This window comes from Aspergillus fischeri, genomic scaffold (assembly GCF_000149645.3).
Source record: "Aspergillus fischeri NRRL 181 1099437636245 genomic scaffold, whole genome shotgun sequence".
NCBI classification, from domain to species: domain Eukaryota; kingdom Fungi; phylum Ascomycota; class Eurotiomycetes; order Eurotiales; family Aspergillaceae; genus Aspergillus; species Aspergillus fischeri.
Window position 1 is genome coordinate 2,428,306 of NW_001509773.1, and position 26,778 is coordinate 2,455,083.

Genomic DNA, 26,778 nt, shown 5'->3' on the forward strand with positions numbered 1-26,778 from the left:
GTACTGTTGCACAGATGGATATTAATGGATGGTAGTTATGACGGCTCCCAATAATGGTGACCCTCCCTAAATCAATCCAAGTTAAGTTAACCTTTGCTCTATTAATCATCAATTTTTATTGCGGTTTCTCCAATCTTGTATGTCTCATTCGGTTCTCGGTACGCTCTTTTTCAGGGGCGCGGGTAGCCCTATGTATATAGAAATGTTCTCTATGCCTCGAAGCGATTAAGGTAACTTCTCTCCCTTGTCAAAAATGGTATCCAGCGTTTTGCATTGCACCACTCCGTGCAAGCGTCAAAGGTACATGACGGGCTCCAACTCCGAGTCAATTATCAACCATACCGCCACGTGCTTGTCAGAACTGAGTTCTAATTTTACATGAAATACATACATTACGCGAATTGGATTGAGTAACACTCCATGTCTCCAATATAGCCCCCAATTTCGAAGGGAATGATCGTAGGGGGTAGTTGGACCATCAATCCCACTATTTCCGTTCTAGCCGCGTGTCCAGATCATTTAATGTTTGGCTCTTGGAGGCTTGGAGCCTCTACTAATTCACTCATGTACTACGAATACTACTAGTCTTCGACTACTAGATTGATTTGACAGCGCCCTGTGGGTACCTATTTAAGTGAATAGCCAGTGGAAGGCAGCCTGTCGCGCCGTCTAGACCAGTTTCCGTTTATGGACTGCTCTTACATTCAAGACACCCCTTGCACCCTTGTACCAGTGACGCCTGAGCTAAAAAGGCCTCGGAAAGAATCTAAATCTGTGAAGGTAGAGTGATCTAGATTTACAGAGTAAAATTACATCTGACGGCGTGACGCACGGTCTCGACTTCTGCCACGTTGTAACCCCTAGATCTTGGCAATAAACTAAGGATAAGGATCTCACCCTTTCTCCAGCCAGGTGGGTAAAGACGGGTATGGCGTATGGGTTGTTTTCCATGATTGTGACAATTTGGCTCTCTCGCAACGTGCGTTTGGGATACGAGAAATATGGAGCTGATCTGCGAAGCAAATCTAGCCAACTGAAGCATCTTTGACCTCTGTTCATCCTTAGTGTATGGTCCGGGAACGAGAAATCAAATGAGAAACAGCTTCTGGAATGCAGGCGCAGTGTAGAGGCAGTGACTTAATCATCTGACGTTCCATTACACAATCAGCTCTCGAATCACTGTGTCACAGGCAAACAGCCTTGCCGGCCACATGGCTCCGGCCAATCTTTCGGACTTTTTTTTATTTTTTTCTTTATTTTTATTTTTATTTTTATTTTTTTTAGGCTCGTGCAAGATAGGCTCATAAAGGAATGAGCAATTTGACGGACGACTGCCGGTTTAGTATCTGCCCTCCATCAGTATCATCCCTCACATTGATTCGCTAATCTCTATACTTCTAGTTATTTATTCATCGTATTTTTCTTCTTCAAAACAAATCTGTAATTTTTGGTAGAACAAAAATCATTGCATACCAATTTAATTGCGTAGTTTTATTCCTAAAGGGGAAGGATGTTCAGCTCGTGTATAATATTGCTAGCATGAAATGGAGGAGTAGACCAATCTTGTCATTTTTTTAATGTTTCAAAGTCTTAGATAATATCTTATCAATTTCTTGGCAATTGACTCTTAAGAGTTAAGACTCGCCTAAACCTTCAATACCGGACTAGCTCAGTAGCTCGTCCGCTAGACCGCAAGCTGCCCGCAAAGTATATCCCTGAAGCTCCACCTGTAGGGCTGAGACAAGGTAGTAGTACCATAGCTCATTGGTTCTTTTTTTAGCGCTGTTTAAATTTACTCAATTCGGCAGGATGTGTTTGAGCGGCTGCCAATCATGTTTTTTGATTGCCGAGCCCTTGACAATTCCATGCATCTCATGTACAACTAATACTTAATTTGGAGACCGAAAGGCTGCTGTTTCTCCCTGTTTTCCTTAGCCAAGATCGTACCGTTTGTGTAACGCAATGAGCAAAAATGGAAGATATACAATTTTACTGTATCCTGGACGTCGAGCAGTGATTATGAATCTTCATCTCACCGCTGGTGATTACGAAGATCCTTGCCGGTTTACTGGGTCCGATCTCATCTGGCAGGGGTTTGAACCACTCAGTGTAGGGAGATGCGCTGGACTTGTCAGCCAGCCCTTCCACTCAGCATCTAGAAGCCTGCTTCCAGGGCGGTGGAGGGCGAAAATGGTTGTGAATCTGACCAGCCCCACCTGTCATGAGTCATTATGATCTCTTCTTTGTAATACCCATAATCCGCTCATGCATCTGCAGCCTTAATTATTTCTAGCCTTGAGATGGGTTTGTTGTTCTGAAATTCGTGGGCAGGCCAGTGTCCTTCCAAATCTGCTCCTTGGTTCCCTTTTTGCAACCCCACCCCAAAGTAAATATCCCGCCTAACCGTCTTAATTTAGCTCTTCACATTCCACCAAACGATCCGGGCCATCGAGCAGCGAGTAGTTGAGCGCGAATCTCCAGTCCAAGGATTAGGCGTGCCATAGTCCCTGCCATTATTCCCCGCCCAACCAACATAACCATATATTACCGGCCTACTACTGGTCGAAACCAGCAAACTATATACCTAGTCGTCTTCATACTACGTACCTAGGTAACTATCCCGGAAAATGACAAATAATGCAAGACTTGATAATTTGACTACTTCGAGGACTATTTTTACGCATTCTCACGCGCTTTCCCCCTTTCTCTGCAGTATTCTTCTGCAGTCTCACAGACTCATGCTCTTGGCTACGACTCACTTAGTCTCCGCTAAGCCCGCGGTATCCGGTCCCTCGTGCAGAAAGATGCACGGGCTAAGCACCGAGAGACTTGACTTCTGACAACCGCTTCATCATGAAAGTTGGCGAGGTTATTAATTGGATCAGTGCCTGCAAGCCTCTACAGCCCACTAGCCTAGAGCGATATGATCAAGCCGCTCTTATGGACGGGTCACTGGCGGGACTATTCGGCTACGGAGCAGGTTAGATTGCTCAGCAAAATTAGTGGATATTATCCGCTCCTCGGCGGGGGGAGCCGTAAAAGACTTGCAAGTGCGGGGACTATAAAGGCCTAAAGGGTGTACACTAGTTATCGGCACGATTTATCCGCAGCGGCTGAGAGTCAGGTGAACCTGCTAAAATATTAAGGAATCGAATGTTATTGACTGATCTTGCGATGGGGCCGCAACTTGGCAGATTGATTGATAATATCAAACCGCTCCATACGTAGGTGTTTGTGGTCATTGGTGGAATGGGGGTAGAAACATGGACCGGTCTCTGCCCAGATGTCAAGGCTCGAATCAAAGCCCGTATAACTACATGGCAAGAGCCTCAAGCCCGCCGTTGGAATGCAAGACTCGGCTTTAGCCGGCGATACTGTAAAAATTCAATGGCCAAGACGTTAGGAAAATTACTCATTTCTCATCAGTTGTATGATTTATCGCGTCAATTGAACCACAATCTGTCCCTTCTTCAGCACTGTAGTGTAGACTTTGCCTCCAATTGATCCTTGCATTAGTCCCATTTTGAAACTCTACGGTATGTGTGTGTACTGTTGGATTCGTAGCTCACTTTCCACTCCTGAGCGAATTTAGGAAACCAATGGCGCTAGGCCGGTGATTCTCTGCCTAACTCCGGTGACTCGGACGGAGAAAACAATGAGATCAGCCCTTTGGCTTACATAGAGAAGACTCTCTTCCCGGCCCACATGGTTTGCGGACTTTAGTGGGCCACCAAAATGACTATCTATTGGTGGTCCCTACTATCATGAGAGGACCAATGAATACTGTAGCTTAGTGATACTTGTACACATTCTTCATGATAGGTAACTACGCTGTATGCAATTGTGGACTCTTCTCGTAGGAAAATGAGTTAAAAAAAAAGCCGATATTCAAGGACTGCGACTCGAAAATTGCGTCCCTTCCAGTCCCAGCTTCCACCCCGCGATTAGGACGAATGAAACAAGACAGGGTATGAGGCTCAGCGAGAATCCCTTCCGCAGTTCCACCCCCCTCCCCCCTTTTCGCCCGGTCATAATCTGTACGACGACGATCATTCTCTGGCAGTTTCGGAAATGGCTCTCAACACGATGCTTGCAACGTGGACTTATTTGTCAGTCATTCATGCAGCCCCAGACTAGACAGCATGGTTTATTTGTTTACACGCCAGTCTGGATGATGACTACCTATCTAGTCTATCCGTACGCTCTGCCTTTGATACTCTGCACAGCCCTGTTCGCAAACAAGATGGCTGCAAGGCTAGCCCATAAAAGGCAACGCTACGTATTCGGTGCGTCCGTTTCAGTGGACTATGGGTCTGTGACTGTGTTTCGCTTTCAATACGATTCAGCGAATCATAAATTCACGTTCAGTGGGGGTTCCATGGTAGTACTTACTCTGTACACAGTAAGTTGAGACCAGCGTGTCTCATGGAGGCTTTCAGTTCTTCGGACCCTTACCTACCATACCTTGTGAATTGAGCCGGGTCGGACGAAAACATTGGACCGACGGAAGTACTCTGAAGCCTGCCATAGATCCTGCGTTTGGCGTTTTGCCTGGGCCCTGGGACGCAGAAAGTCCAATTGGAATTGTCCAATGACCAGATGGTCGAGTCTAAGAACCGTTGGTTTATGGACACATGGATTTTGGGTATTCGCTTGCACGCCATCGAATCTTTGCCTGTCCGTTTAAGGCACTCCTTAGTATGGAGTACTTGGTCAAGCTGCACCGAGGCGGATACCAGATTAGGTTAAGATGCTGAGAGCGGTACCTGTCATGTAAAGGTAGCTACGGTGGGGTGCCTTGGTACGGAGGAGGTACCCTGTTACAGTCCAATTAGACACCAATCTAGTAGTAGTATGATCGACCGAGTAGGTACTCGACATGAAATTGGTCGTATCGATGGTGAAGATGTTATAATCCACTTGTCAGCTTCTGTCCATTCGAAGTAAGTCAATGCTTCTCAGCCTCAAGCCCGGCAATGGTACAGTGTCCGTCTTCGCAAAGTAAGAATTTTACAATTCTTCAATTTGGATGGTCTTTCAAGATCATTGGAGCCGGTATCTAGAGGGCTGAGCCCTGCGCTTTAGGCGTTCAGCGCCCGCTGCGATCTGAGAAGATCAGCGGCGATACTGGCATCTGTAACAAGCCAGCGAGCACATTCAACAAGCTGCGCCGAACCTGATTCCTAGAATGCTGGCTGTGCGTATATCGCGTATTTGAGTGCGGCTATGGTACAGTATTGATCATCTCGTTCTCGCTCTCGTTTGGTGATCAGTGCCCCTGGGTCAGGGAGTTAAGATATCGCCTCAGTTAACATATCGCCTCACGTCTATTCAAAATGCATTGGTTCGCCGACGGGGAACAGAGTGAAAACCTCAGCCTCTCCATCGATGCTCCGAGATGCGATTTAATAAATCGGAATGTGGCTGTTCCAATGTATCAAACTCACAAGCAGACCCAAACACATGCTAACGGAAGCGCCATGCTAGACAGGTCTTAGAAACTCGCAAAATCAAGCCGTGATGCTAGAGACAAAAAGATTTTTCTATTCCAACCCACGTGAGATAGCAAAAGCAATTCGAAATCGGGCCGTGATCAAACAGTATCCATCTAGAGTATATAACTGTAGACGATGTCAGTCTGGGACCCTCGCACACATTGGATTGAACGTCACAATCAACTTACCTCCATGGGTGTTCCTCATCACCGTACTGGATGCCCTCAATCCAGTTCTTCATCTGTAGAGCAATCTCGCCGGCCTCCTCATTTTTCTTCAATCCGCAATCAACCATCTTACCTCTGTAGCTAATGGTTCGCACAGGACTGACAATGGCTGCGGTACCGGCTCCGAAGACCTCAATCAGTCTTCCTTCTTCAGAAGCTTCGGCGACCTCAGACATCCTAATTTTGCGCTCAGACACGGTCCAGCCCTTGGGGACGAGTCTCTCGCGCGCCAGCGCCAAGACAGAGTCTCTGGTGACGCCCTCGAGGATGGTTCCATCTAAAGGAGCGGTCACTAGCTCCTTCTGTCCGGTCTCCTTGTTCTTCAAGGCGATGAAAAGGTTCATAGTGCCAACTTCTGTCACGTACTCCTCGTCACCAAATAGCCACAGATTCTGCTGGAAGCCCCGGGAAGCAGCCTTCAACTGAGGTACAATACATGGAGCATAGTTTGCTCCAAGTTTCTTATCTCCAACTCCGCCGGGCCAGGCACGGACGGCATAGTCAGTAGCCTCTAGCGAAATGGCCTTGAAGCCAGTAGGGTAGTAAGGGCCAACAGGGCTGGCAATGACGAAGAGGAGGGCAGAGCCTGGTGGTCCAACGCCAAGGGTATTTTGGGTGCCGATCATTGTGGGTCGCAGATAGAGGGAGTAGCCACGGGCACTATCGGAAGTCAGCGATGGCCGGTGCAAGCGGACAATGACACTACCCACTCAGGAATGAATCTGCTGTCCAGTCTTACGAATTCCCCAATGAGCTTGATGAGAGCGTCGCCGTCGAAAGTAGGCAGAGCAATACGCTCGGAAGACTTGTTAAGGCGCGTCATGTTCTTGTCTGGACGGAACAACCGGATCTGACCCTTCTTATCCTTGTAAGCCTTCATACCCTCGAAACACTCGAAAGCATAATGGAACACGCAAGCCGAAGGGTCGAGGCTAAGGTTTTGGTACGGAACGATGCGAGGAGCGTTCCAACCGTTGGCCGCTGACCATTCAATGGAAAGCATATGATCTACAAAAAAAATATTCGCATTAGTGCCTAGATTGGCACGACGGATTCCGGAGAACAAGGAGCCATACCAGTGAAGGTCTTTCCGAACACAAGGTCTTTTGGTGCCAGCAGCTCCTTAGGTGTAGTTGTCTTCGTAACTGTGAGCTTCGAAGGGTCAAGACCAGCCAGTTGAGATGCAGGAGCTGACGTTGCGCTGAAGTATCGCTGCCATGACTGTCTTTTCTCCGGATTCTGGACTCGAACACGCGTGGAAGCAAAGCTATGCAACGCCCGATGACGGGTCAATTGACGAAGCGAGCTCATGATTATGCAATATTTGACCAGCTCTGCGCACTTCGAAATCGAGTGAGTCAGAGATCAGCAAAAGAGGTTTCGTCAATCGTTGAAATGGGGAAGAGAGAAAACAGTGCTAGGTGGCCGGGCAATAATGGAGCTTAAAAAGCGGAGGCCATGACTCCTCTCGCCGGACCCAAGGGACAACTCCGAAAGGTCCAGATCGCGTATCATACATCAAGCAATATGTGCGACATACCTCGAACTAGTCAATGTCGGTGCAGAGCGCTGAGCAATCTCAATCGGAGAGTTTCTTTGGTGTTAAATGTTGAAATAGCAACCATTGCAACGCATAATTGATGGGATAAATGTTCTCTCAGCGGAGTCCATGTCCGACGTCGGCGGGCCCAGCAGGACGGAGGCAATGCCGGCAATAGCCGTTAGTCAGCTTTTGGAGAAACTGTCACGTGGAGTTCACGTATGATTGGGATGACATAAGCCAGCCTTTTGGCAGCCCCCCTTTCACGTGACCTTTGCATAATTAACACCGCAGCATTGATAGGGGGCATGTCCACATCAGGCATGGGGCCCAAATGGCCTCAAAAGTTCCGTGGAATTTGTGAGCAAAGTCAATGGCGTTATCTTCAAACAGTTTCAGGCACTGGTCATAGCTTTCATGCTCTATTCTTCTGTGTATACTTGACTTTCTTTCAGTGAGGATTGATCCGGTTGGTCTACAGGTACCTTGACTTGTGACATCTGCAGTGTTTCCCCTCTGGCCGAGACAGGCTAGCTTCATTCAAGTGATTTTGAGGCTCTGATGCCCTGGGAAAGAAAATGTTTTCTTCTGCTCTCAAAACGCTGAGTTCCAACATATCAGCAAATTACCAAATATCTCCTCATCCAACCGTGGTTTCTGGGCCATGGAGAATTCATGATGGAAAGAAGAAATCAACGGGTACCACTGCTTCCGTCTTCATATTTGACAGAAAAGTGCTTGATTACAGACCAAGTGGACTTGGAAGCCGGTCCGGCTCGTCATTGAAGAAATTGCAGGAGGATGTGGTCGAGAGGTTAAAGCGTGAGGCCAGCAACCTTGCGCGTCTAAGACATCCATCAATCCTCCAGGTATTAGAACCTGTGGAAGAGACGCGTGGTGGTGGCCTCATGTTTGTGACGGAACCAATTACCACGTCCCTGGCCGGTTTGTTACGGGAAAAAGATGAGCAAGAGAGAACGTCGAGGATCGGCTCAAGACCGAGCCATTATATGGTAGAAGAGGCGGACGGAACTCGACGGCGGAGAGACCTCGAGATTGATGAACTAGAAATACAAAAGGGACTCTTACAGGTAGCTAAGGGTCTGGAGTTTCTGCATGAGTCTGCAGGCCTTGTCCACGGAAATTTGAATCCTGAAGCCATCTACATAAACGCCAAGTCCGACTGGAAAATCTCCGGGCTCGGGTTTGCAGGGCCTCCAAGCTCTACGGAGTCACGATCATCTCTTCCGCCCTTGGCTCTGTCAGAAGTTCTCTACCAAGATCCACGACTTCCCCAGTCAGTGCAGTTGAATCTTGACTATACGTCCCCGGACTTCGCGCTGGACTCTAATGTGACTACTGCCGCCGACATGTTCTCACTGGGACTCGTTGTCATCGCCCTCTATAATTCCCCTCACGTCTCTCCGCTGCAATCGCATTCGAATTTGAGCTCGTACAAAAAGCTGTTAAGCTCCCCATCATCCACTCCGTCGCAGGGCAACAATTTCCTCTGCGCGGGTGCCATTCCCAAAGATCTCTCGTCGCATCTATTGCCTAAGTTGATAACAAGGCGACCAGCTCAGCGCTTGAATGCCCGAGAATTCCAGCAATCTCAATATTTTGACAATATCCTGGTATCTACCATCCGCTTTTTGGAGTCCCTGCCAGCCAAAAATGCAAACGAAAAATCACAGTTCATGCGAGGATTACAACGAGTAATACCCGAGTTCCCTCCAACCGTTCTGGAAAGGAAAGTCCTGGGCGCTTTATTAGAAGAGTTGAAGGATCGTGAGCTGCTGCCCCTGACGCTGCAGAATGTTTTTGCGATACTGCAGCGCGTTGCAAGCGCACGTCGAACTCTCCCGGAGAAAGTTATTCCTCGGCTCAAGGAAATATTCTTCGCGCATCAATCAGGAAAAGGGACTGTTCAGGAGCGTGACTCCAAGAAGGATGCGGGTCTAATGGTAGTGCTAGAGAACATGAATATTGTGGCAGAGAATTGCCCCGGGAAGGAATTCAAGGACGGTGAGTCAGCTATTCATCATGCCTTTGCTCTTGTGACTGACCCTATTAGACATTTTGCCGCTGATTCGGCTTGGTTTGGACTCGCCAACCCATTCCCTGGTTGACGCGGCAATCAAATGCTTGCCGGTTATCCTTCCCGTTTTGGATTTCAGCACTGTTAAGAATGAAGTCTTTCCTCCAATCGCCTCTACATTCAGCCGGACCAGCAGCCTTGCCATCAAAGTGCGCTGCCTGGAAGCCTTCACTGTCCTTTGTGGAGGTACAACTGGCGACGACGCGGCCTCCGAGGACGGTCTGAGTGGCATTGCTGGAGTAAAAAAGCCGACAACCGCCAAGTCTTCCATCCTAGACAAATATACCATACAGGAGAAACTTGTCCCGTCGTTGAAAGCGATCAAGACAAAAGAACCAGCCGTAATGATGGCCGCCTTGAAGGTCTTTGGACAAATTGGGACTATTGCCGACACTGAATTCCTTGCCCTGGAGGTTCTGCCTATCCTGTGGACTTTCAGCCTTGGGCCGTTGCTGAGCCTTCGTCAATTCGAAGAATATATGACGGTAATCAAACGCCTTTCCTCAAAGATTGAATGTGAACAGACGAAGAAATTGCGGGAGCTTTCTTCGGGAACCGAGGCTACTGGCTTTCAGAGCGGACTCGGAAGCTCTCTCAGTATGTCAAACGATCTCATGCAGTCTGATGTGGATACCACAAGGAACAACTTTGAACGTCTCGTCCTTGGTCGAGAGAGTACTACGCCCGGCAGTCAGGGCCTTGACCCTTGGCAGGAGTTGGCTTCGCAAGCGCCAGCCCCACAGATCTCTGCTCAGAAGAAGGCTGCCGGTGCTTTTTCCTGGTCTTCGGTCAGCAGAGGAGGTCCTCAGTCCAACCTAAATGCTCGCTCTGTCACGCCCGATTACAATATGAGCTCTTTCCCGTCGTTAGAGCCTGTTGCGGGACAGAGATCTTCAATGGTGGCGCAGACGGTCCCCGCATTACAACCATCGTCATCGACCGCTTGGAGTCTACCGGCCTCCTCGAATATCCAGCACAACATGCAGGGCAATGGCATTGGCAACATGACTGGTTTGACCATGGGTGCATTGACCGGTATGAAATCGCCGAACAATCCTGTTTCGAGCCGCTTATCGCAGCAGTCCTCCAATTATTCCGCTTTCACAATTCCACCTCCTCCGTCAGCACCAAATATGACGGCGTCGTTTGCCAGCTCTGGTGGTTCGACTCCCGTTGGCAGAGCTTCGCTTGTAGGGAATCCCGCGGCACCTGCAAACTCCTTAAACCCCGATTCAACCTCAATGCAGACTACGCAGAAGCAAGGTCTGGACAGGTATGAAAGCTTATTATGAATTTGTTGCCTTATCGAGAACTTTGCTTGCTTCTATACCCTTTTCATTTTGAGCTAGTTCTCATTTCTCTTACATTTTTCACCATATTGGCTGCTTTTTTTCTACGACTTATGATTCCCGATGATTTTCAGTCCTAGACGGAGCAGCGAGCCGTTGGTAAAAGTTATCACATAGATTTCGTGGGCCAATTTCTATTAGGGAGCATCCAAATCAGGAAACATATAGCACACATTTTCTGACTCGATTACGGCGACCCAGAAACCAGCAGTGAGCGTAGTGAGGTCAATCTCGGTGCTGTGCTTGCTCCATACATCGATTAGGGAACAGTGGGCACCAGTTGGCTTCCCCACTTGCGCCAAGAAAGAGGCACAACCTTAGCTTAGTAGGAGTCTTAGAGTTGGTAGATTGTGAGGTAAGTACGTAGCTAGTAGTGACGTCCTACCTAAACAGCTCCTGAAATGCTCCCTCTTCTCACTGCCTTAAGGCGTCTGCCGTCGAATCACCGGTTGCTCTCCATCCACCGCCCATCTACTAGTACGACCACTTCTCTTTTACCCCTCAGCTGTCTGCCTCGCTCTTCGCTCCTCACTCAACGATTCAATTTCTCATCTTCGACTCCTTCCTTTTCAAGCTTCATCCCTCTTTCGACGTCTTCAGAAGCTGCCTCTAATACCATGATGAATGACAAAACCAAGCAACACTATCTGGCCGACTCACCTCCGACGGTAGTACGGCTGGAGATCAAGTCACACTTTGATACTCTTAAGGATGGGAAGCTTAGAAAATATGCCCATTACCTGAGCAGGTTCGTCTTCGCCCATCTGGACTCTCTAGAATAAAAGCCCACTAGCTATTCGCAAAGACATTGATTAACGAGTAGTTTGGTCGCTTGATCACAGAGCTGCTTTTGAAGGTACCCGCATCACACTACGGCAAGTCTCACCCGAGTCAGAGCCGATCTACGATCTCATTATCGCCCTCTACAATGCCTGTAATGGTGACTGGGTCAGTCTCGCCCAGAAGACGAAAGTCAGCGACGAACACCTTCGCTTCTTTCTGGAGTACGCCGCTCAATTTCTAGGAAATTGCGGTAACTATAAGGGCTTTGGTGACTCAAAGTTCATTCCTCGCCTGCCTGTTGCCGCGTTTGAGGCTTTGGCTTCCATAACGCCGGATGCAAAGGCAGCGTTCGAAAAGGCCAACAGCAGCGGCGGTGGAATCTATGAGACAAGTAACCAGTCGCTCATGCATCTGGGTTATGCTGAAGGCGGCCATATGACCACCTACTACCCTGATTCGCCTTCGATCACCAAGGATGAGATTACAGCCATTGGAGACCTGATGGAGCAGAAGGGCTTGCCGTTGGAGAATACACGGCTAAAGAAGTTGCCGTCTGGCGATTTCGAGCTATGGATTGCTTCGGGTGTCTCCTCGCCTCCGTCCAGAGACCGGGACCTCGGCGACGTTGAGTCTCTAAATCTGGATGGCAAGTTAAAGGGAAAGAAGGTTCAACTTGTTTTTGGTGATCATAGGGAGGAGATGGCAAAGATTGCCCACAGTGTCAAACAGGCTTCTCTGAACTCAGCCAATGAGAACCAGAAGCGGATGCTCGATGCCTATGCTATTTCCTTCGGTGCCGGGTCAATTGAAGCTTTCAAAGAGGCTCAGCGCATTTGGGTGAAGGATCAGAAGCCGGTCCTGGAGACCAATCTAGGTTTCGTGGAGACATACAGAGACCCCCACGGGGTAAGGGGAGAGTGGGAAGGATTTGTAGCATTGGTGAGTCACGTTCTACGACGAGTTATTTCCGTGGTTAGTTGACTTTGGATTACTAACATCTGTAGGTTAATTTGGAGCGCACCCGCGCTTTCGGAAAGTTGGTGGATAGTGCGGAGAGCATGATACCTAAACTCCCGTGGAGCAAGGATTTCGAGAAGGACAAGTTTCTTAGTCCAGACTTCACATCCCTGGAAGTCTTAAGCTTTCAGTCTTCTGGTATCCCCGCCGGCATCAACCTACCAAACTATGACGACATCCGCCAAAATCTAGGCTTTAAGAACGTGTCACTCGGGAATGTTCTGAGTGCGAAAGCCCCGAATGAGCCTGTGCCCTTTATCCCCGAGAAAGACCTGGAGGTCTACCGCAGATGCCGCGATCCGGCATTCGAGGTGCAAGTAGGCATTCACGAACTTCTCGGGCATGGAACGGGAAAGCTACTGCAGGAGACGGCTCCCGGGAAATATAACTTCGATGTATCAAACCCTCCTGTGAGTCCAGTCACAAACAAACCAGTCACCACCTGGTACAAGCCTGGTCAGACTTGGAGTTCTGTCTTTGGGGCCATCGCATCTTCATATGAAGAATGCCGAGCCGAGTGCGTGGCTATGGTACTTAGTTGCGACTTCGAAATCCTGAAGATCTTCGGATTTGGCGACGGGCAGGTTGACCTCAACAATGAGGCTGGTGATGTCCTATTCGCCGCATATCTGCAAATGGCTCGCGCTGGTCTGGTTGCCCTTGAATTCTGGGATCCTAAGACGCAGAAGTGGGGCCAGGCTCATATGCAGGCTCGCTACAGCATTCTTCGCACTTTCCTCGACGCTGGTGATGACTTTGTCAAACTTGTTTACAGCAAGGAAGACCTGTCCGACCTAGAGATTCATTTGGATCGATCCAAGATCCTGACTCACGGACGCTCTGCGGTGGAAAGATACCTGCAGAAGTTGCACATCTACAAATGCACTGCCGATATAGACGCGGGCAAGAAGTTGTATGACGACATCACCTCTGTGGATGAGTGGTGGGGTACCAAGGTGCGCGATATTGTTCTGAAAAACAAAATTCCTCGTAAGATCTTTGTGCAGGGCAACACGATCTTAAATGGAGACGAGGTAACTCTGAAGGAATATGAGTCCACCCTCGAGGGCATGATTCAGAGCTTCGTTGAACGCAATGTCTAAATATCAAGGCTTTGTGGACGCACTGATTAGTGGTCAGTTCATGACTTCTCCAATCCTGCGAATGTTGGCATCAAGGCATGTATGGTTCAACAGTACCACATATAATGCAAATACATACCACAATACTTGTCAGTCAAGGATTGGATAGAGACGGTGATGTAGCAAAGAGCCTAAGTCAAAGGCATTCTGTTTTATCTCAAATAACATGATTAGCTAGCAACACCAATCCAGGGGATTTTGAACTGGACACAGTACTAGCATGGCATCAGTACTCCGTATATAACTGATGTTATGGTGATAGCTTCAGATCATGTGATTGTTGATAAAGAGGTGGTATCATTCCATCTTCAACACTGCTATTCCCCTGTGAGATCTATCTATACAGTAATTTGGTAAAATATAGAACTTCATTTATCTTGGGAGTTAAAATGTATACAAATCATTAACTCCAAGTATTTGAAAGAATACTATATTGCTGAAATGTGAGCAGTAACTTTGCATGGGAACTACGCTACTGACGTTCTCCATCGTCCTAAGCGCCTCCCTCCAGACTACGGAGTACTCCCACTTTCTCTTCAGTCGCCCCTGCCGAGAATCATCGATGTTCTTTGTTCTGTCGCATTAATCATATCTGTGTCATATCCAGAAAAGGAATATATGACAGCTTTTGATTGAATCATTTCTAAATATTCCTGGTCCGTGTGACCCCTATGTTGTGAGCATTTCCGAAGCCTCCTGATCGACAAGGAACCCGGTACTCTGAGTCTCGATCCCTTAGATCAACGGGACCGCTGTCAAAATCGATCTTATCTTTGCAACTCAAACAGGACCTGAAGTCCACTTTCTTCGATAACGCTTCTTTGAAGAAAATCTCGACGCCTGTCACCTTGCTGCGGCAATCAAGCTTCACTGGCTCGCCCATCACGGCGCGGCCTCCTCACCTAACGTATCCTCAAGTGGAGGAAGAAGACGACGACGACTTCTATACCGCACCGCCTCCGCATTCCCCCTGCTCGGAAGCTTCCTCCTCCAGCTTCGTCTCGTCCCGTCCGCCGCCTTTCTCATCACTTGTATTCAATACTGTGACCGATCACAGTCACGCAAAGGTTACCGAGTCTGCTTCGGATACTCTCTCAACACCTGCTCCTCGGCCTCTGCTCGAAGGAACCCAATATCACGACTCTTCATCGCCTATAGTTGCGGAAACCAAAGCCTTTTTCCAAAAAGGTGAATCCTCCGGCGCGAAATCAGCAGAGGACGGAGAACCCCCTCCACCATACACTGAAGGGTCAAGTCCCATTGAGTCATTCACATACGTGATGGCTGCGGCAGGAGGCCCGTCGAGTATTATCACTCAGGTGCAACAGGCAGGAGGGCCGCCTATCAACACATTAGGAGGTATGCAACTCTGTGATTTTGGCTATTGATAGAATGGAATTGCGATGGACGGATGCAGTTTCTGTAATTCGATTATCACTAACAGTCTGTTCTACAAACTTTAGACATCGGCTGTGACGAGCATATCACTCTTGAATTGCGGTGAGGCCACATCCTTGTGACAGCCATACAAAAACTGTTCTCTTATAATGCTAATTCGTCACATAGAGGTACTCGGTTTACACTCTCGAGAGATGAGCTGTTGACCCTGCCTGAATTTGTCCTTCTGTCACTGTTTCCCAATGGTCTTCTGCCTGATGGACATATGGGCTCATTTCAAGAGGGTGACATCTATCCCGTTGACGTACGTCAAGTCTTTCCGCCATTCCCTTTGTCTAAATGGATGACAATGGCTCACAATTGCACTCTTAGTATGATCCCACATCTCTCCAGTACATGTTAGATTTCTTCCGTTCAGTTGCTCAGTCGATCCCGTCATCTTCACCTTCAGCGTCGACTTCTCCGGAATTAGAGATGTCTGAAACGGTGCTGGGATCACCAAGAGACATACTACAAGATCGGGCCGGAATCATCGTCCTACGTGAGGACCTCGATTTCTATGCGATACCACCACGTCCTGACATCGACCATACGGAGATGATGGAGGTCAAACGTGCCGTGGGCAGGGCACTTCTTAAACAAGACGGGATATTTTCCGGCCTGAAGAAGAGCGATGAACCTGGATCGACAGAGCAACATCTTATTGAGATGCTCACTGCAGGGTAAGTACGTCAAACTCTATCAAATCTGCAATTATATTCACGAAGTGCAGTGGTTTCGAGAGAGACGACCGGTGGGGTCACCGTGCTCCCGAACCCAACAAGGCGGTCATTTGCAGCCTCGCATTGGCTAAACTTCGCACCGACGTCAGAGGTGATCTGTCCAATAACAATGCGGTCGGCATGGCACAGAAACTCTTATTGTTCTGGAGAAAACCAGCCAGGAGATGCTGGTGGGAGGGTGTCGAACTGGAAAGTGTCGAGGGCTTCGAAGGCAAAGTAAAAGTGTGGATTCGGAGAGTCTGGACGCTTGAAATGGTAAGTTAGCTTGCTCTGGTATATCGCCATGGTTCTAATCCCTCGACAGAGCGTTATTGGACTCCGATAGTCTTCGTCCGGTGATCCGACACGTTTGCAGCCAGCGCATCCTCTGTTTATCCCCTCCATGACGCTGTACAGATAAAAACAAAAATCATCCCTTGTCCTTAACGCGTCGGTTCAGTTTTTCGTTTGCCAAGTTGACGATATCCCCCTTATTTCCATGTCTGCATCAGACAAGCGAAATGGCGTATTCAATTTATTGGGTGCTTGTGTATTCTGCTCATTGTCTTCACTAGCTGGCGGGACTCCATGCATTACTTCTTTGCTTTCCTCCTTGTTCCCATGTCATACATATAATTCACATAAGCTCTTTCCATCAACATCATGAATAGTCGTTAATTTGTCAGAGGTGTTGAAAGAGCGCTGGCTTTGCCTTTTTAGTTTTTGGTGTAATGTTCCAGCTTTAGCAATTTTCAAGCTCAGATCTCCCCATGATCAGAAAATAGTGATAGAAGTCTCTTGTACTGATCTCATCGGCACTTTTTGGTCCATAATGGTCATTAGAACTCTCCATTATGTGACACACGTGACTATACTGCTAGATTTGGTCTAGCGTAGATCAGAAACGCGACAAGGCAAAAAAGGCGGAGCATTGACCGCGATCACCATACAGAAGGAGCTGTAGCATCACCTCTCTGGAGATCAGGTTGTTTGGTATCGAACTCGACAGACCAAAGTTGCAGGACATCGCAAATCCAGTAAGAGACATCGGACCCTTGAAGCGACTGCATTGATCACATTCGCAAAACTCTGTCTCAATCAAATTCAATTCCTCGCTCAGTTGAATTCCAGGCCATTGTTGATTCGCATTTTCAGCAACCTCTTCTTGCACGCTTCGCGAGGGACATGGTTTTGTCCTCCTAAACGGCCAACATGTCCCCCCTCAGAGGCTATATCACGTCCTATCCTCCGCGAATACGCCAGTACGGGAACGCATTGCTCACGCCGGTCATTCCGCAGACTCAAGTTGGTCCGACGCCGCGAACGACGAAACGAGGCACTACTGCGGTGAACTATGCAGAGGATGGCTTCGACGATGATGACTTTGATGACAGTGAAGGCCCCAGAAGGCCCACTGGTCTAAGAAGTCTACGGCGCGAAGAGTCGGCAACAGACAAGACCCCCTTGGCGGAGAAGTTGGGAAAAGAAATCCATGCCCCTGTGGAGGTCCAGGGAGTCTTCCGCGACTGGATGATTAAGAGGATGTTGCGACCAGCGTATGTATTGTTTGACTCGTTTCTCCGGGCTTGCTTGCCCGCTGGAAGGCATTCATGACCGAGCTGACCTAACTTTTCCTGCTACAACAGTTGTGCCGACCAGCTACAAATTCAAGCGCAGCTCCCCCTGACCCTCATCCCGATTCGTATCGACTTGGAGGTCCCAGCGCATCAGCCTCTCGAGCCATTTCCCATGCCGCGAGGTGTGGTGGATCCCGGTATCAACCCTACCCTTCCCGGATACCGAAGACCAGATCCGCTGCCCGCCTTCCGCATCAAAGATACATTTCTGTGGAACCTTCATGAAGCTCTGGCGACTCCTGAAGAATTTGCGATGGGCTTCGTGCGAGACTTGGACCTACCGAACCCCCAAGCGATGACTCTGGCAATCAGCAATCAGATACGCCAGCAGTTAGAGGAGTACGCTGGTGTTGCGCTACATCCATTATTTCAAAGTACACAATCGAAGCCCGCTCCCACTTCGCAGACAAATCCGCCTCGGGATGTGTCCGCAACGCCAGTTCCTACGCAAGCTGCAACACCCGACAACAGGGCGATTGGTGTATCGGTAACAAAAGAAGCACTCGTTAACGACAGTATACTAAACCCGGATGATGCATATCGGTGCCTAATCAACCTCAACATCAATCTGCAGAACAGGCTGTACACAGATAAGTTTGAGTGGTCCTTGTTACACCCTCCCGGCATGGCAGAGGAATTCGCGCAAGTCACATGCGCCGACCTAGGCCTGGGCGGCGAGTGGGTTGGAGCCATTGCGCATGGTATCTACGAAGCTGTCTTGAAATTGAAGAAGGAAGTGTGTGAGAGCGGAGGAATGATCAGTGGCATGGGTGGGTACGGAAATGAGATCGATAACCAAGCTGCCAATGGCACCGAGGCTGGTTGGCGGTATGATCCCGAAGGACTAGGCGATGAATGGGAACCCAAGGTAGAGACTCTTTCGAAGGAAGAGATTGAGAAGCGAGAAGGAGACCGCGAACGCCAGATCAGACGTCTACGGCGAGAAACAGCTCGGTTCTCTTCCACCGCCGGCATCACACCGGATATGTCGCGGCAGGGCAGCGGTTATTTCGACGTCGATAGTGAGACCCCGCTGGGTAGAGGCGAACGGAGCAAACGAAAGAGGCGCTTCCGCAGCTTAAGCCCATCGGGAAGAGGAGGCACTCCTGGTGGACGAGGCACACCGGATACCGGTTCGGGGGCTGGATATGGCGGAGGTGGAGGTACATTATCGGATTGGTATGCTTGTCGATTGTGAATCATGTGATCATTGACTCGTGCTAACCTGCTTGTTTCTCTTTCAGGGAACGTCAGAGTTGGAGATGCAACAACTGTATGGTATGGGGTTCTGCGGTCTGGGCAGTACGAGATGGTCCTGCTGGTCCAAGGGTGAGAATCCTCCTACCCCAATGAGATTCGAGTCGTGCACTAACTTGTTATGTCTAGACTCTTTGCCACAATTGCGGCCTATTGTACGAACGTGACAAGGTCACCCCGGAATGGTCAAGAGATTTGCATCGCCACGATGTACCAGTTGGTCGGTAGTCACCAGAGCTAGTCGCCAGCTATACCTACTCCCCGGAATGACCATCGCTGCGGCGTAAATTTTCCCTCAAAAACCAACCAGGCCAATCGAGTCATCAAACCCAACAATCGCTATCTCTGGGGAATTTATCCATGGCTAGCATCATGAAGCTGTCCTTATTCTTCCCACGGCTATTCTACATGATCTTGGGGACATAAGTCATGTATTTCTTCTTCTTTTCTCTATTCTCATTCCCTTTCCTGAGTTTGGCACGATATCTCTCATGAACCTTTAAAGAGGCAGGACTCCGGCGCATATTATTTTGACTTTACAATTTCCAGCTTAATTACCCTTACCAGCATTAGCTGCCGGCCCGTTGTCTGAAAGGTTGCCTTTTCTCGTGGAATCGAGCATCATTTGGTCGGATTTGTCTGAAAACCATTTACTTCTATAGCTGTATTCTGCAAGAGAACCATTTCACCTGATCGGTTTTCAATACCGGCACCTTGTTCACCTTCTACTTGGGGCTCTCCAGGAGTCGGCTGACTTACTTTTCCTTGATCTTTTGAAGCAGGTCAACTTTAGACTGTTTCTGTAATATTCTGGGGAGCGCATCATTCTTTCAAAGCTCAGTTACCGGTCTCGCCATGGGTGACTTTCGGGCCTTTTGGCCAGTTTCGGCATAGAACATTATAAAAGGAATGCTTTGAACTAGAACTTGATCAATCGTCACACCATAGAATAGATGTTTCAATTAGTAGTGGTACATCTCGCTGACGGTACAGTTTGCAGAGGCGCAGGACATCTTCAGTAGATAGCAAAGGAGTGCTATTCTCTATCGATGCATATGCGAGAACTTTCAAACACAAACGCCTTGATGCATTTCGACAATCAGAAGTATCAAGACATCGCATTTGGAGAACATGAGTGTCCGTGGGATGCCAGGATTGAAATGCCTCTCCGCGATTATTGCACACAATTCTTCTTGGAATTCGGTGCTTCGAAAGGCTCCTATATCAGATTGTTAGCCAAAGAATTCACGATCCGGCAACTTGATAAGCGGCGAAGGTGCAAATGACATACTGATAGAGCTCGTCTCTTTCGGTTTGAAATGACTTGTCGATCTTTGTCCGTGCCCATCGGGGCGCTCTGGGCCCGGACTGTAGCACCAACGCAAATGACGTTGCGGCTCCCCTCAACCTTGATTCCTGTGTTGATCTTGATTTCAAGCGGTGCAGGTTCGTGGTCTTCTGCCGGGGGTGCTAGCCGGCCCGAATCGTACAAGGCATTGATGATGGAGGTTGCCATTTCGGTCAGTCTAGCCTGGCGTTGCTTCTGAACTGAGTGCAGAGCGTCCGCCTCAGAAGCTGCTGGTGCAGTGGACGTAGAGAAAGATGAACTCTCGGGATTCATTGAACTAGAAACTCTCGAAGTTTGCTGAGGATGGCCTGCCATAGACGGGATCATGATGGTGTTGCCGTTGCCCACCACACTAATGGAGGCGTCAATGCTAATCGTAATAGGAGTGGAGCTGGTACCGGCGCAGGTTTCCCAGGCCGTGTCATCGTCGATGGTCTCCAGGGCATTCTGTCTCTCCTCATGGGTTGAACCTCGTGGGACTGTTGAAGAGTACGGAGGTGGTGGTATGCAGACCACACGGTTGCGCGCATTAGCGGCCACTTCTCGAAGCTTGTGGGAGTGATGCAAGAAAGAATCCGACGGTGGCAGCATGTTTCTGTACAAGCAAAGTAATTTTCAAAAAGTATAGCGGCAGCTGAGGCAATGCGCAGGCAGGACTTTGGAGTGGACCTTAGATATGATGCTGTGGTTTGAAGAGCCGCGTTTAGGTTGGTACCACAGAAATCAAACTTGAAGATAGATTGTTAGAGGAAGCTATCTCTCAAAGCAAGATGAGAGCTTGCTGGTTATATATCCCATGATAGACATTAGCGGCACGTAGCTCCAGGTCAGTAGGAACAATAGCATGCAAGACGTTATTGATGCAGACCAAATGACGACAGCCCGCTTTTCCCAACAGTTGGGCGAAGAGCAGCGGTGCATCAATAATTGCTGGCACTTGTGTTTATTCGCTAACAAATAAAATGCGGTTGGTAACAATGCCCCCAGCCTCCTTATTGAGTTGGTATTGTTCTTTCCCATCAATAGGCGCAAGAGGATCACGTGCAGTCCAGCTATTTGTCAACCCCCCTGAACATCAGCCCAGTAAAATTGTTGTAAAGGGATAAGAAATAGCAGAAGATTACTATTTTATTGATGCAGTCCCAGTCAATGATGGAGGCTGGAAGTCGGGTAGATGCACACAAAGGTAGGTAATGAAACATTCATCATTGGCCTCCATCAAGAGTCTATGAAGAAAGAAACAAATGATGGCGGATGCAATGATTGCTACCAAAAAGGAGTACACCCACTGCCATGTCCAAGACTGAATTGAGCTCAATACACCTCGAACGCTCCTTAGTCTCACATATTGCATTATTCAAAAGGGACGGCCAAAAGCTGATTGGGTATAATGTCCAATAACCAGTTAGGCTCAAATCCCGCCATAATTCCAACTCGCATAGAGAGAGTTATCGTCTCCCAACCCTGCCCCAGTTGACGACGCACTGGGTATATCCCTGGGCGCTGCTTTCGAAGTCGCTATGGATTCGACGGTATCCGGCGTAGAAGGGCTCACTTGCGGACGATCTGTTTGGCACATTGCATCGCGTCAGGCCTTGGATTGGTGCACTGTCATCCCGTACGCGGTATACTGGGCCCCTCCAATGTGTCGGACTTACTGATATCGCTGAATGTAACGCTGTCGGGCCCATCCTGATGTGGTGGAATTGATGTCTGTTGCCGCTGCGTTTGTTGCTGGCCACCGGGATAATATTTACCGCCGGGATGTAGTGACTGCGCCGTCTGGTCATGAATTAGCAGGAACAAGAGCCGTTATGAATGGAAACAATTTTTACCAGCGTTCGTGCCACGCCAGCCGAAATATGAGAGATCACGGACTGGTACTGACTTCACGAAACTCGTCATCCTCGATCCGGACTTCGCGATCCCGGATGCGACGCATCAGCGCCAGGAAATTACTCTGTCTGAACTTTTCGCTCTGATCGTGGCTGACGCTGTCAAGTAACTGTCCTGCAGTCCTAGCAAGTTCATCCGCATCGTTGACCCGGCTTAACGGGTCGTTCTTGTCGATTTGTGGTATAGTATCTGACCCGATCTTGATTTGCTCGGTGGGCTCTTGAGCTGTGCTTAAATCGGGCTGGATCGTCTCGCTTGCAGGCTCGGTCTTCTCCTCCGTTGTGTTCGTCTCCTGTAAGGCCATGTCCGCTCTTGCTTGTTCGAATGCAGCTTCGAAAGCCGATTCATCAAATGTCTCTGTGGCGTGTTGCTGGTCGGTTGCCGGCCCATGTACAGAGGGCAAGGCGTTCATTACCCCTCCATGTATGGGATGGTGGTGTGAGAAAGACGGTTGGAAGCCTCCAGTATACTGCTGATGTTGCTGTGTACGTGCTGGGCGTTGCTGCTGTTGTTTCAGAAATTCACTGTGCCAACCTTGTTGTGACATCGCCGAAGCCGGGGTTGCAGATGGACCATGATGCTGCTGAATAGGATGGGAAGGCCCTGAAATATGTAGTCTCTGGAAGTCGGCCGCCCAGGTCACATTCTCGGCATGGCTAGCCACCGGAAGCTGGTGGGGATTTGCTGAGAAAGGTCCTGCATGTTGTAGATTGGGAAGTGACGGTCCGGCCAGATCGGACTCAAAGGCAGCAAACTCGGGGTCTAGGACACCGTCGCTCGAATTCTGGGATCTGAAGCCCTGTCAAAGAAGAATGTTCAGCCGACCGGTCCAATCCAAATCAAAAAGCGTTCCGGGTGAGTCGCAACCTTGCTTACCTGAGAGGGCGACCGGCGGGAGATCAGCCGATCCTGTTGGAGAGTCCGATCAACAGATGCATGTTTCTGGAAGTTTTGCAAGGCATTTGACGGGCCGCACAAAGCGTCACTCATACTGTCAGTGACTTGCAGCACGGTAGCTGGGCGAGAACAAGTCCTTGGAAAGCGGATGAAACGGGTGATAGATCGTAGAACGGACTATGCGCTACGCCTCAAGTGCAATAAGGTGCGGAACGAGAATATGTCCAAAGATATGTCTATTCGAAAAGTAGGAAAGTACTTTTCTAGAGTGACTGGGGAATTATACTCATGTAAAAGGCATGAAGAGGCAAGATTAAGACGGGGTAGAGCAACACCCGTGGGGTAGGTTGGGCGAGGGTCAAAGCCGAGGCCCGTCTCACGTGCTTTTAGGCGTGACCACTGACCGGAGAGCGCTGAGTCAACCTCAGCTGATAAGATAAGATCACAGCTTGGGCAGCTGGCTCAAGTCTCAACAGTGAAGCGGACAAGCTGGCGGTATTCGGAGTACGGATTACGGAGGACCTGTTTGCATGTTGATTTCGATCCTCCTCCGCCGCTATCTTCACCCCTACCCGGACTCGTCTAGAACATCAATACAGTGAGATATATATCTCTCAAGCTATTTTTTTATTTTATTTTATCCGTCTGCTGCAGTAATACTCGCTTCGGGCAGTCCCATTGGTCATCATGGTATGTTTATTTCGGGCAACTCTTCCCCCCTTTAAGCTTCGCATTGTTCTCTCGTTGACATCTTCCAAGGCAGCTGCTCAGGTTATTTCGAACTCTGGTCATGATGATATGATTGTACGTGATAATGCGCCCTGTCACCCTCATGATATTACATCACGACCCGCGCGACTAACTCGACCGGCTCTTTCTTGCAGCACGACGCCGGATTGGACTACTATGGCCGCAGATTAGCAACATGTTCGTCGGATAAGACAATAAAGATTTTCGAGATCGAGGGGGAGACACATCGCTTGGTTGAAACGCTGAAAGGGTGAATCACCTCAGCTCTACTGGCTCAACTCTCTAATTTGCTAACATGGGCATCTTCGGAATCAAAAGACACGAAGGCGCGGTGTGGTGTGTGGCATGGGTAGGTTTAAGAGTCCTTGTCATGCAGAGTCTCCGTTTCGTTTGCATGGCTAATATGTTGTCTACTCTTCGTCTCAGGCTCACCCCAAGTTTGGCACGATTCTGGCCTCCTCTTCGTACGACGGAAAAGTGCTTATCTGGCGTGAACAACACCAAAACACGACATCCCCCGTTGCAGGCAGCACCTGGACAAAAGTTTTCGATTTCTCCCTCCACACTGCCTCGGTGAATATGGTTTCCTGGGCTCCACACGAGAGCGGATGTCTCCTTGCTTGCGCTTCTTCGGACGGGCATGTGAGTGTCCTCGAGTTCCGCGACAACAGCTGGACTCATCAGATCTTCCACGCTCATGGAATGGGCGTGAACTCGATCAGCTGGGCCCCAGCAGCGTCTCCCGGTAGCTTGATCAGCTCGAATCCTGGTCCAGGTCAGCAGCGGAGATTCGTTACCGGTGGCAGTGACAATCTGCTGAAGATATGGGATTACAAGTACGTTTTGGAGTCTTCCTGAATTTGAACCCGACGACTGTACTAATGACTATACTTATAGCCCGGAAAGCAAGACCTACAACCTCAGCCAGACATTGGAAGGTCATTCGGACTGGGTCCGTGACGTCGCCTGGTCACCCAGCATTCTGTCCAAGTCCTATATCGCTTCTGCGTCTCAGGATAAGACTGTGCGGATCTGGACCTCTGATGCATCGAATCCCGGCCAATGGACCAGTCAGCAGCTGGAATTCGACACTGTCCTGTGGCGGGTTAGCTGGAGCCCTAGTGGAAACATCCTTGCTGTAAGTGGAGGAGACAACAAGGTCAGCTTGTGGAAAGAGAATTTGAAGGGACAATGGGAGAAGGTAAAGGACATTGAGGAGTAGATTTGATCACTTCTTCGATTGATTTTCATTTGCCTGTTATCATATTCCCATCTTATTAAATGGTGAAAGAGGTCTGGTCCATTAAGATGTCTCCATCCTGTATTCCATCGCATTTCATCCCGACGAGAGAAAACACTTAGAACAGCGAATCATGAGAAAGACTACATCATGGAGCAGCAAGAAGTATCCACCGCCGAAACTTGCGATGTGTCTCAACGCAAAATGGGTCGTCACACATTCCAGAAAATGAAAGGACCTCGCGCAGTCGGTTCTACCATATCAATCCATCGTCCCATCATGATCGTTCCACTGGGGAGAATGACTCCCTCGTATCCATGGATCCAATTGAATTCCACCTCCATATCATATGGCGGCCACGCTTCCTCCGGAAGCCATAAATCCTCCTTTCCCTTTCCAGATGTCGCATCATCGTTTGGTATAAGCGGAAGTTGTTCCCTGTCCGCATCGTAGATGGCAAAGCATATACGGCGCCAATGGGGGAAGCCACCGTGAGCGGTCGGGATGGGTTCTGTAAAGCCCCGCACCAGGTATGTTGAATCGTCATCAGATCCGTGCTGTGTTTCAATGCCGCGAAAGTACGAGCAATGCGTTCTCGACCCCAGGATAGGGATGATGCTGTCGAATAAGGTCGGCCAGTTCAACGGGTCAGGATCTAGCTTGATGCGCAAAGACTAAACGCGAACCCAACGTCAGCTACCTGCTAAGATGACTGACATGTAGGCAGATTTTACCATAGGGTCCACCTGCGGCCAATGTGTCTCCAGATCGGCGCATGTCTGACGGTGTTCCAGACGACTCAGCGAATCTGGATACGGATGGATGCACGCTGTAAAAGAGGTTCGTCACTTCAGGTTAGCATCTTCCTGTAGGGCGCTCAGCAGAATAGGGAGACCTCAGTAACTGACAATAATACCCCAACCAATGGGTACTAACGCAAGCTTTGCTGTCGCCCAGAGATCGCGTGGCTTTCGGTCGCTGACGCAGCGATATATAGGAGGAGCAGAATGTCGCTTCGTTCGGATTGAGGAGATGACGAAGCCAGAAGTTGCGAATGTGCAAAATTTTCTCCAGGTCCAGCTTCTCTACATCCACAAGCGGCTCACTGATATCGACTTGGAATGAATACACGGCGCCAATATCATAGTCATTCCTGAGGCAATAGAAGGCCATAGACGGGTCCAACACCAGGTGGGTGAGGCACTAGAATGTTTGATGAGACCGTATCCAATTTCGAGACCGATATAGCGGGTGAAGGGCTTACTAGCTGAACAGCGTAAAACAACTCAGAAGGCGCATCGGCATTCGTGTCGCCATATCCGCTCACAGGTCGGTTCAGGAATTCCGAGTTGTGGAGTGTCTTACAAATCTGCTCGAGGAGCTTGGAAGCAGTGTGTTCATCTGTCGGGGCTGATTCAAGTGCTTCCAGAAGCATGTCTCTCAGCACTTCCAGCCATAACGTTTGCTCCTTCTTCTGGCCGTATCGGAAGTTGATCTTCTGAGACAGCACAATAGAACGAATCTGATACTCCAGTTTGAGCTCACTTGAAGAACGTCTCTGAGGGATACCGTAAAGGTCCTTGAATCGCTGGCGCCAGATGGACGAGTGAGCCGGTAAGATCGCCCTAGCTAGGTGAACACAGCACGACACCAGATTGACTATATCGACATCGCTCGGGAGAAGATATGCAATATACTGAATTATCTATGTTAAGGTCGTTAGACACTAGTCCATATGGACATTAACTCAGGGCAAGTACCTCTGTTGGAAGCTGCAGCAGGGGGCTTGCGTTTTGACGACTCCGAGCTCGTGGGTCTGTCTTTCGCCGGCTTATTTCTCGACGGTGGCCTTGAGTGTCACTGTAGTTAGCTAACTCATGACTGCCGCGCATTCTGGACATGGTTGCTTGTAAAGAAGCGTGTGTGATACGGGTGTCATGCAA

The 26,778-nt window shown here is 49.1% G+C and overlaps 9 protein-coding genes across 9 annotated transcripts, besides 3 other annotated features; 5 read left to right on the forward strand and 4 right to left on the reverse strand.

The window, feature by feature from the left end:
• Positions 1–1,238: 1,238 nt before the first annotated feature.
• Positions 1,239–1,278: a microsatellite.
• Positions 1,239–1,279: a microsatellite.
• Positions 1,280–5,289: 4,010 nt separating this feature from the next.
• Positions 5,290–5,323: a microsatellite.
• Positions 5,324–5,679: 356 nt separating this feature from the next.
• Positions 5,680–7,033, reverse strand: NFIA_109980 (branched-chain amino acid aminotransferase, cytosolic; the record flags this gene model as incomplete). The annotated part of the gene is made up of 3 exons (XM_001267400.1): positions 5,680–6,382; positions 6,433–6,730; positions 6,799–7,033. 3 exons carry the CDS (start codon positions 7,031–7,033, stop codon positions 5,680–5,682), a joined length of 1,236 nt encoding a protein of 411 aa, XP_001267401.1.
• Positions 7,034–7,840: 807 nt separating this feature from the next.
• NFIA_109990 (putative protein kinase Scy1) lies at positions 7,841–10,652 on the forward strand (the record flags this gene model as incomplete). Its single annotated transcript, XM_001267401.1, has 2 exons — positions 7,841–9,287; positions 9,337–10,652. The coding sequence occupies 2 exons, from the start codon at positions 7,841–7,843 to the stop codon at positions 10,650–10,652; spliced, it is 2,763 nt and encodes a 920-aa protein (XP_001267402.1).
• Positions 10,653–11,326: 674 nt separating this feature from the next.
• On the forward strand, positions 11,327–13,612 carry NFIA_110000 (dipeptidyl-peptidase III; the record flags this gene model as incomplete). Its single annotated transcript, XM_001267402.1, has 3 exons — positions 11,327–11,457; positions 11,552–12,431; positions 12,497–13,612. 3 exons carry the CDS (start codon positions 11,327–11,329, stop codon positions 13,610–13,612), a joined length of 2,127 nt encoding a protein of 708 aa, XP_001267403.1.
• Positions 13,613–14,931: 1,319 nt separating this feature from the next.
• On the forward strand, positions 14,932–16,156 carry NFIA_110010 (putative general stress response protein Whi2; the record flags this gene model as incomplete). Its single annotated transcript, XM_001267403.1, has 6 exons — positions 14,932–15,010; positions 15,115–15,151; positions 15,218–15,353; positions 15,422–15,771; positions 15,822–16,086; positions 16,136–16,156. 6 exons carry the CDS (start codon positions 14,932–14,934, stop codon positions 16,154–16,156), a joined length of 888 nt encoding a protein of 295 aa, XP_001267404.1.
• Positions 16,157–17,022: 866 nt separating this feature from the next.
• Positions 17,023–18,945, forward strand: NFIA_110020 (putative RSC complex subunit Sfh1; the record flags this gene model as incomplete). The annotated part of the gene is made up of 4 exons (XM_001267404.1): positions 17,023–17,366; positions 17,457–18,610; positions 18,692–18,776; positions 18,834–18,945. The coding sequence occupies 4 exons, from the start codon at positions 17,023–17,025 to the stop codon at positions 18,943–18,945; spliced, it is 1,695 nt and encodes a 564-aa protein (XP_001267405.1).
• Positions 18,946–19,878: 933 nt separating this feature from the next.
• Positions 19,879–20,643, reverse strand: NFIA_110030 (uncharacterized protein; the record flags this gene model as incomplete). Its single annotated transcript, XM_001267405.1, has 2 exons — positions 19,879–19,923; positions 19,996–20,643. The coding sequence occupies 2 exons, from the start codon at positions 20,641–20,643 to the stop codon at positions 19,879–19,881; spliced, it is 693 nt and encodes a 230-aa protein (XP_001267406.1).
• A 1,020-nt stretch (positions 20,644–21,663) lies between these two features.
• On the reverse strand, positions 21,664–22,938 carry pex20 (the record flags this gene model as incomplete). The annotated part of the gene is made up of 3 exons (XM_001267406.1): positions 21,664–21,834; positions 21,941–22,747; positions 22,825–22,938. The coding sequence occupies 3 exons, from the start codon at positions 22,936–22,938 to the stop codon at positions 21,664–21,666; spliced, it is 1,092 nt and encodes a 363-aa protein (XP_001267407.1).
• Positions 22,939–23,890: 952 nt separating this feature from the next.
• Positions 23,891–24,817, forward strand: sec13 (GTPase-activating protein SEC13; the record flags this gene model as incomplete). The annotated part of the gene is made up of 3 exons (XM_001267407.1): positions 23,891–23,944; positions 24,022–24,431; positions 24,493–24,817. The coding sequence occupies 3 exons, from the start codon at positions 23,891–23,893 to the stop codon at positions 24,815–24,817; spliced, it is 789 nt and encodes a 262-aa protein (XP_001267408.1).
• A 230-nt stretch (positions 24,818–25,047) lies between these two features.
• NFIA_110060 (uncharacterized protein) lies at positions 25,048–26,736 on the reverse strand (the record flags this gene model as incomplete). Its single annotated transcript, XM_001267408.1, has 4 exons — positions 25,048–25,509; positions 25,772–26,038; positions 26,100–26,540; positions 26,596–26,736. The coding sequence occupies 4 exons, from the start codon at positions 26,734–26,736 to the stop codon at positions 25,048–25,050; spliced, it is 1,311 nt and encodes a 436-aa protein (XP_001267409.1).
• Between the last annotated feature and the right edge of the window lie 42 nt (positions 26,737–26,778).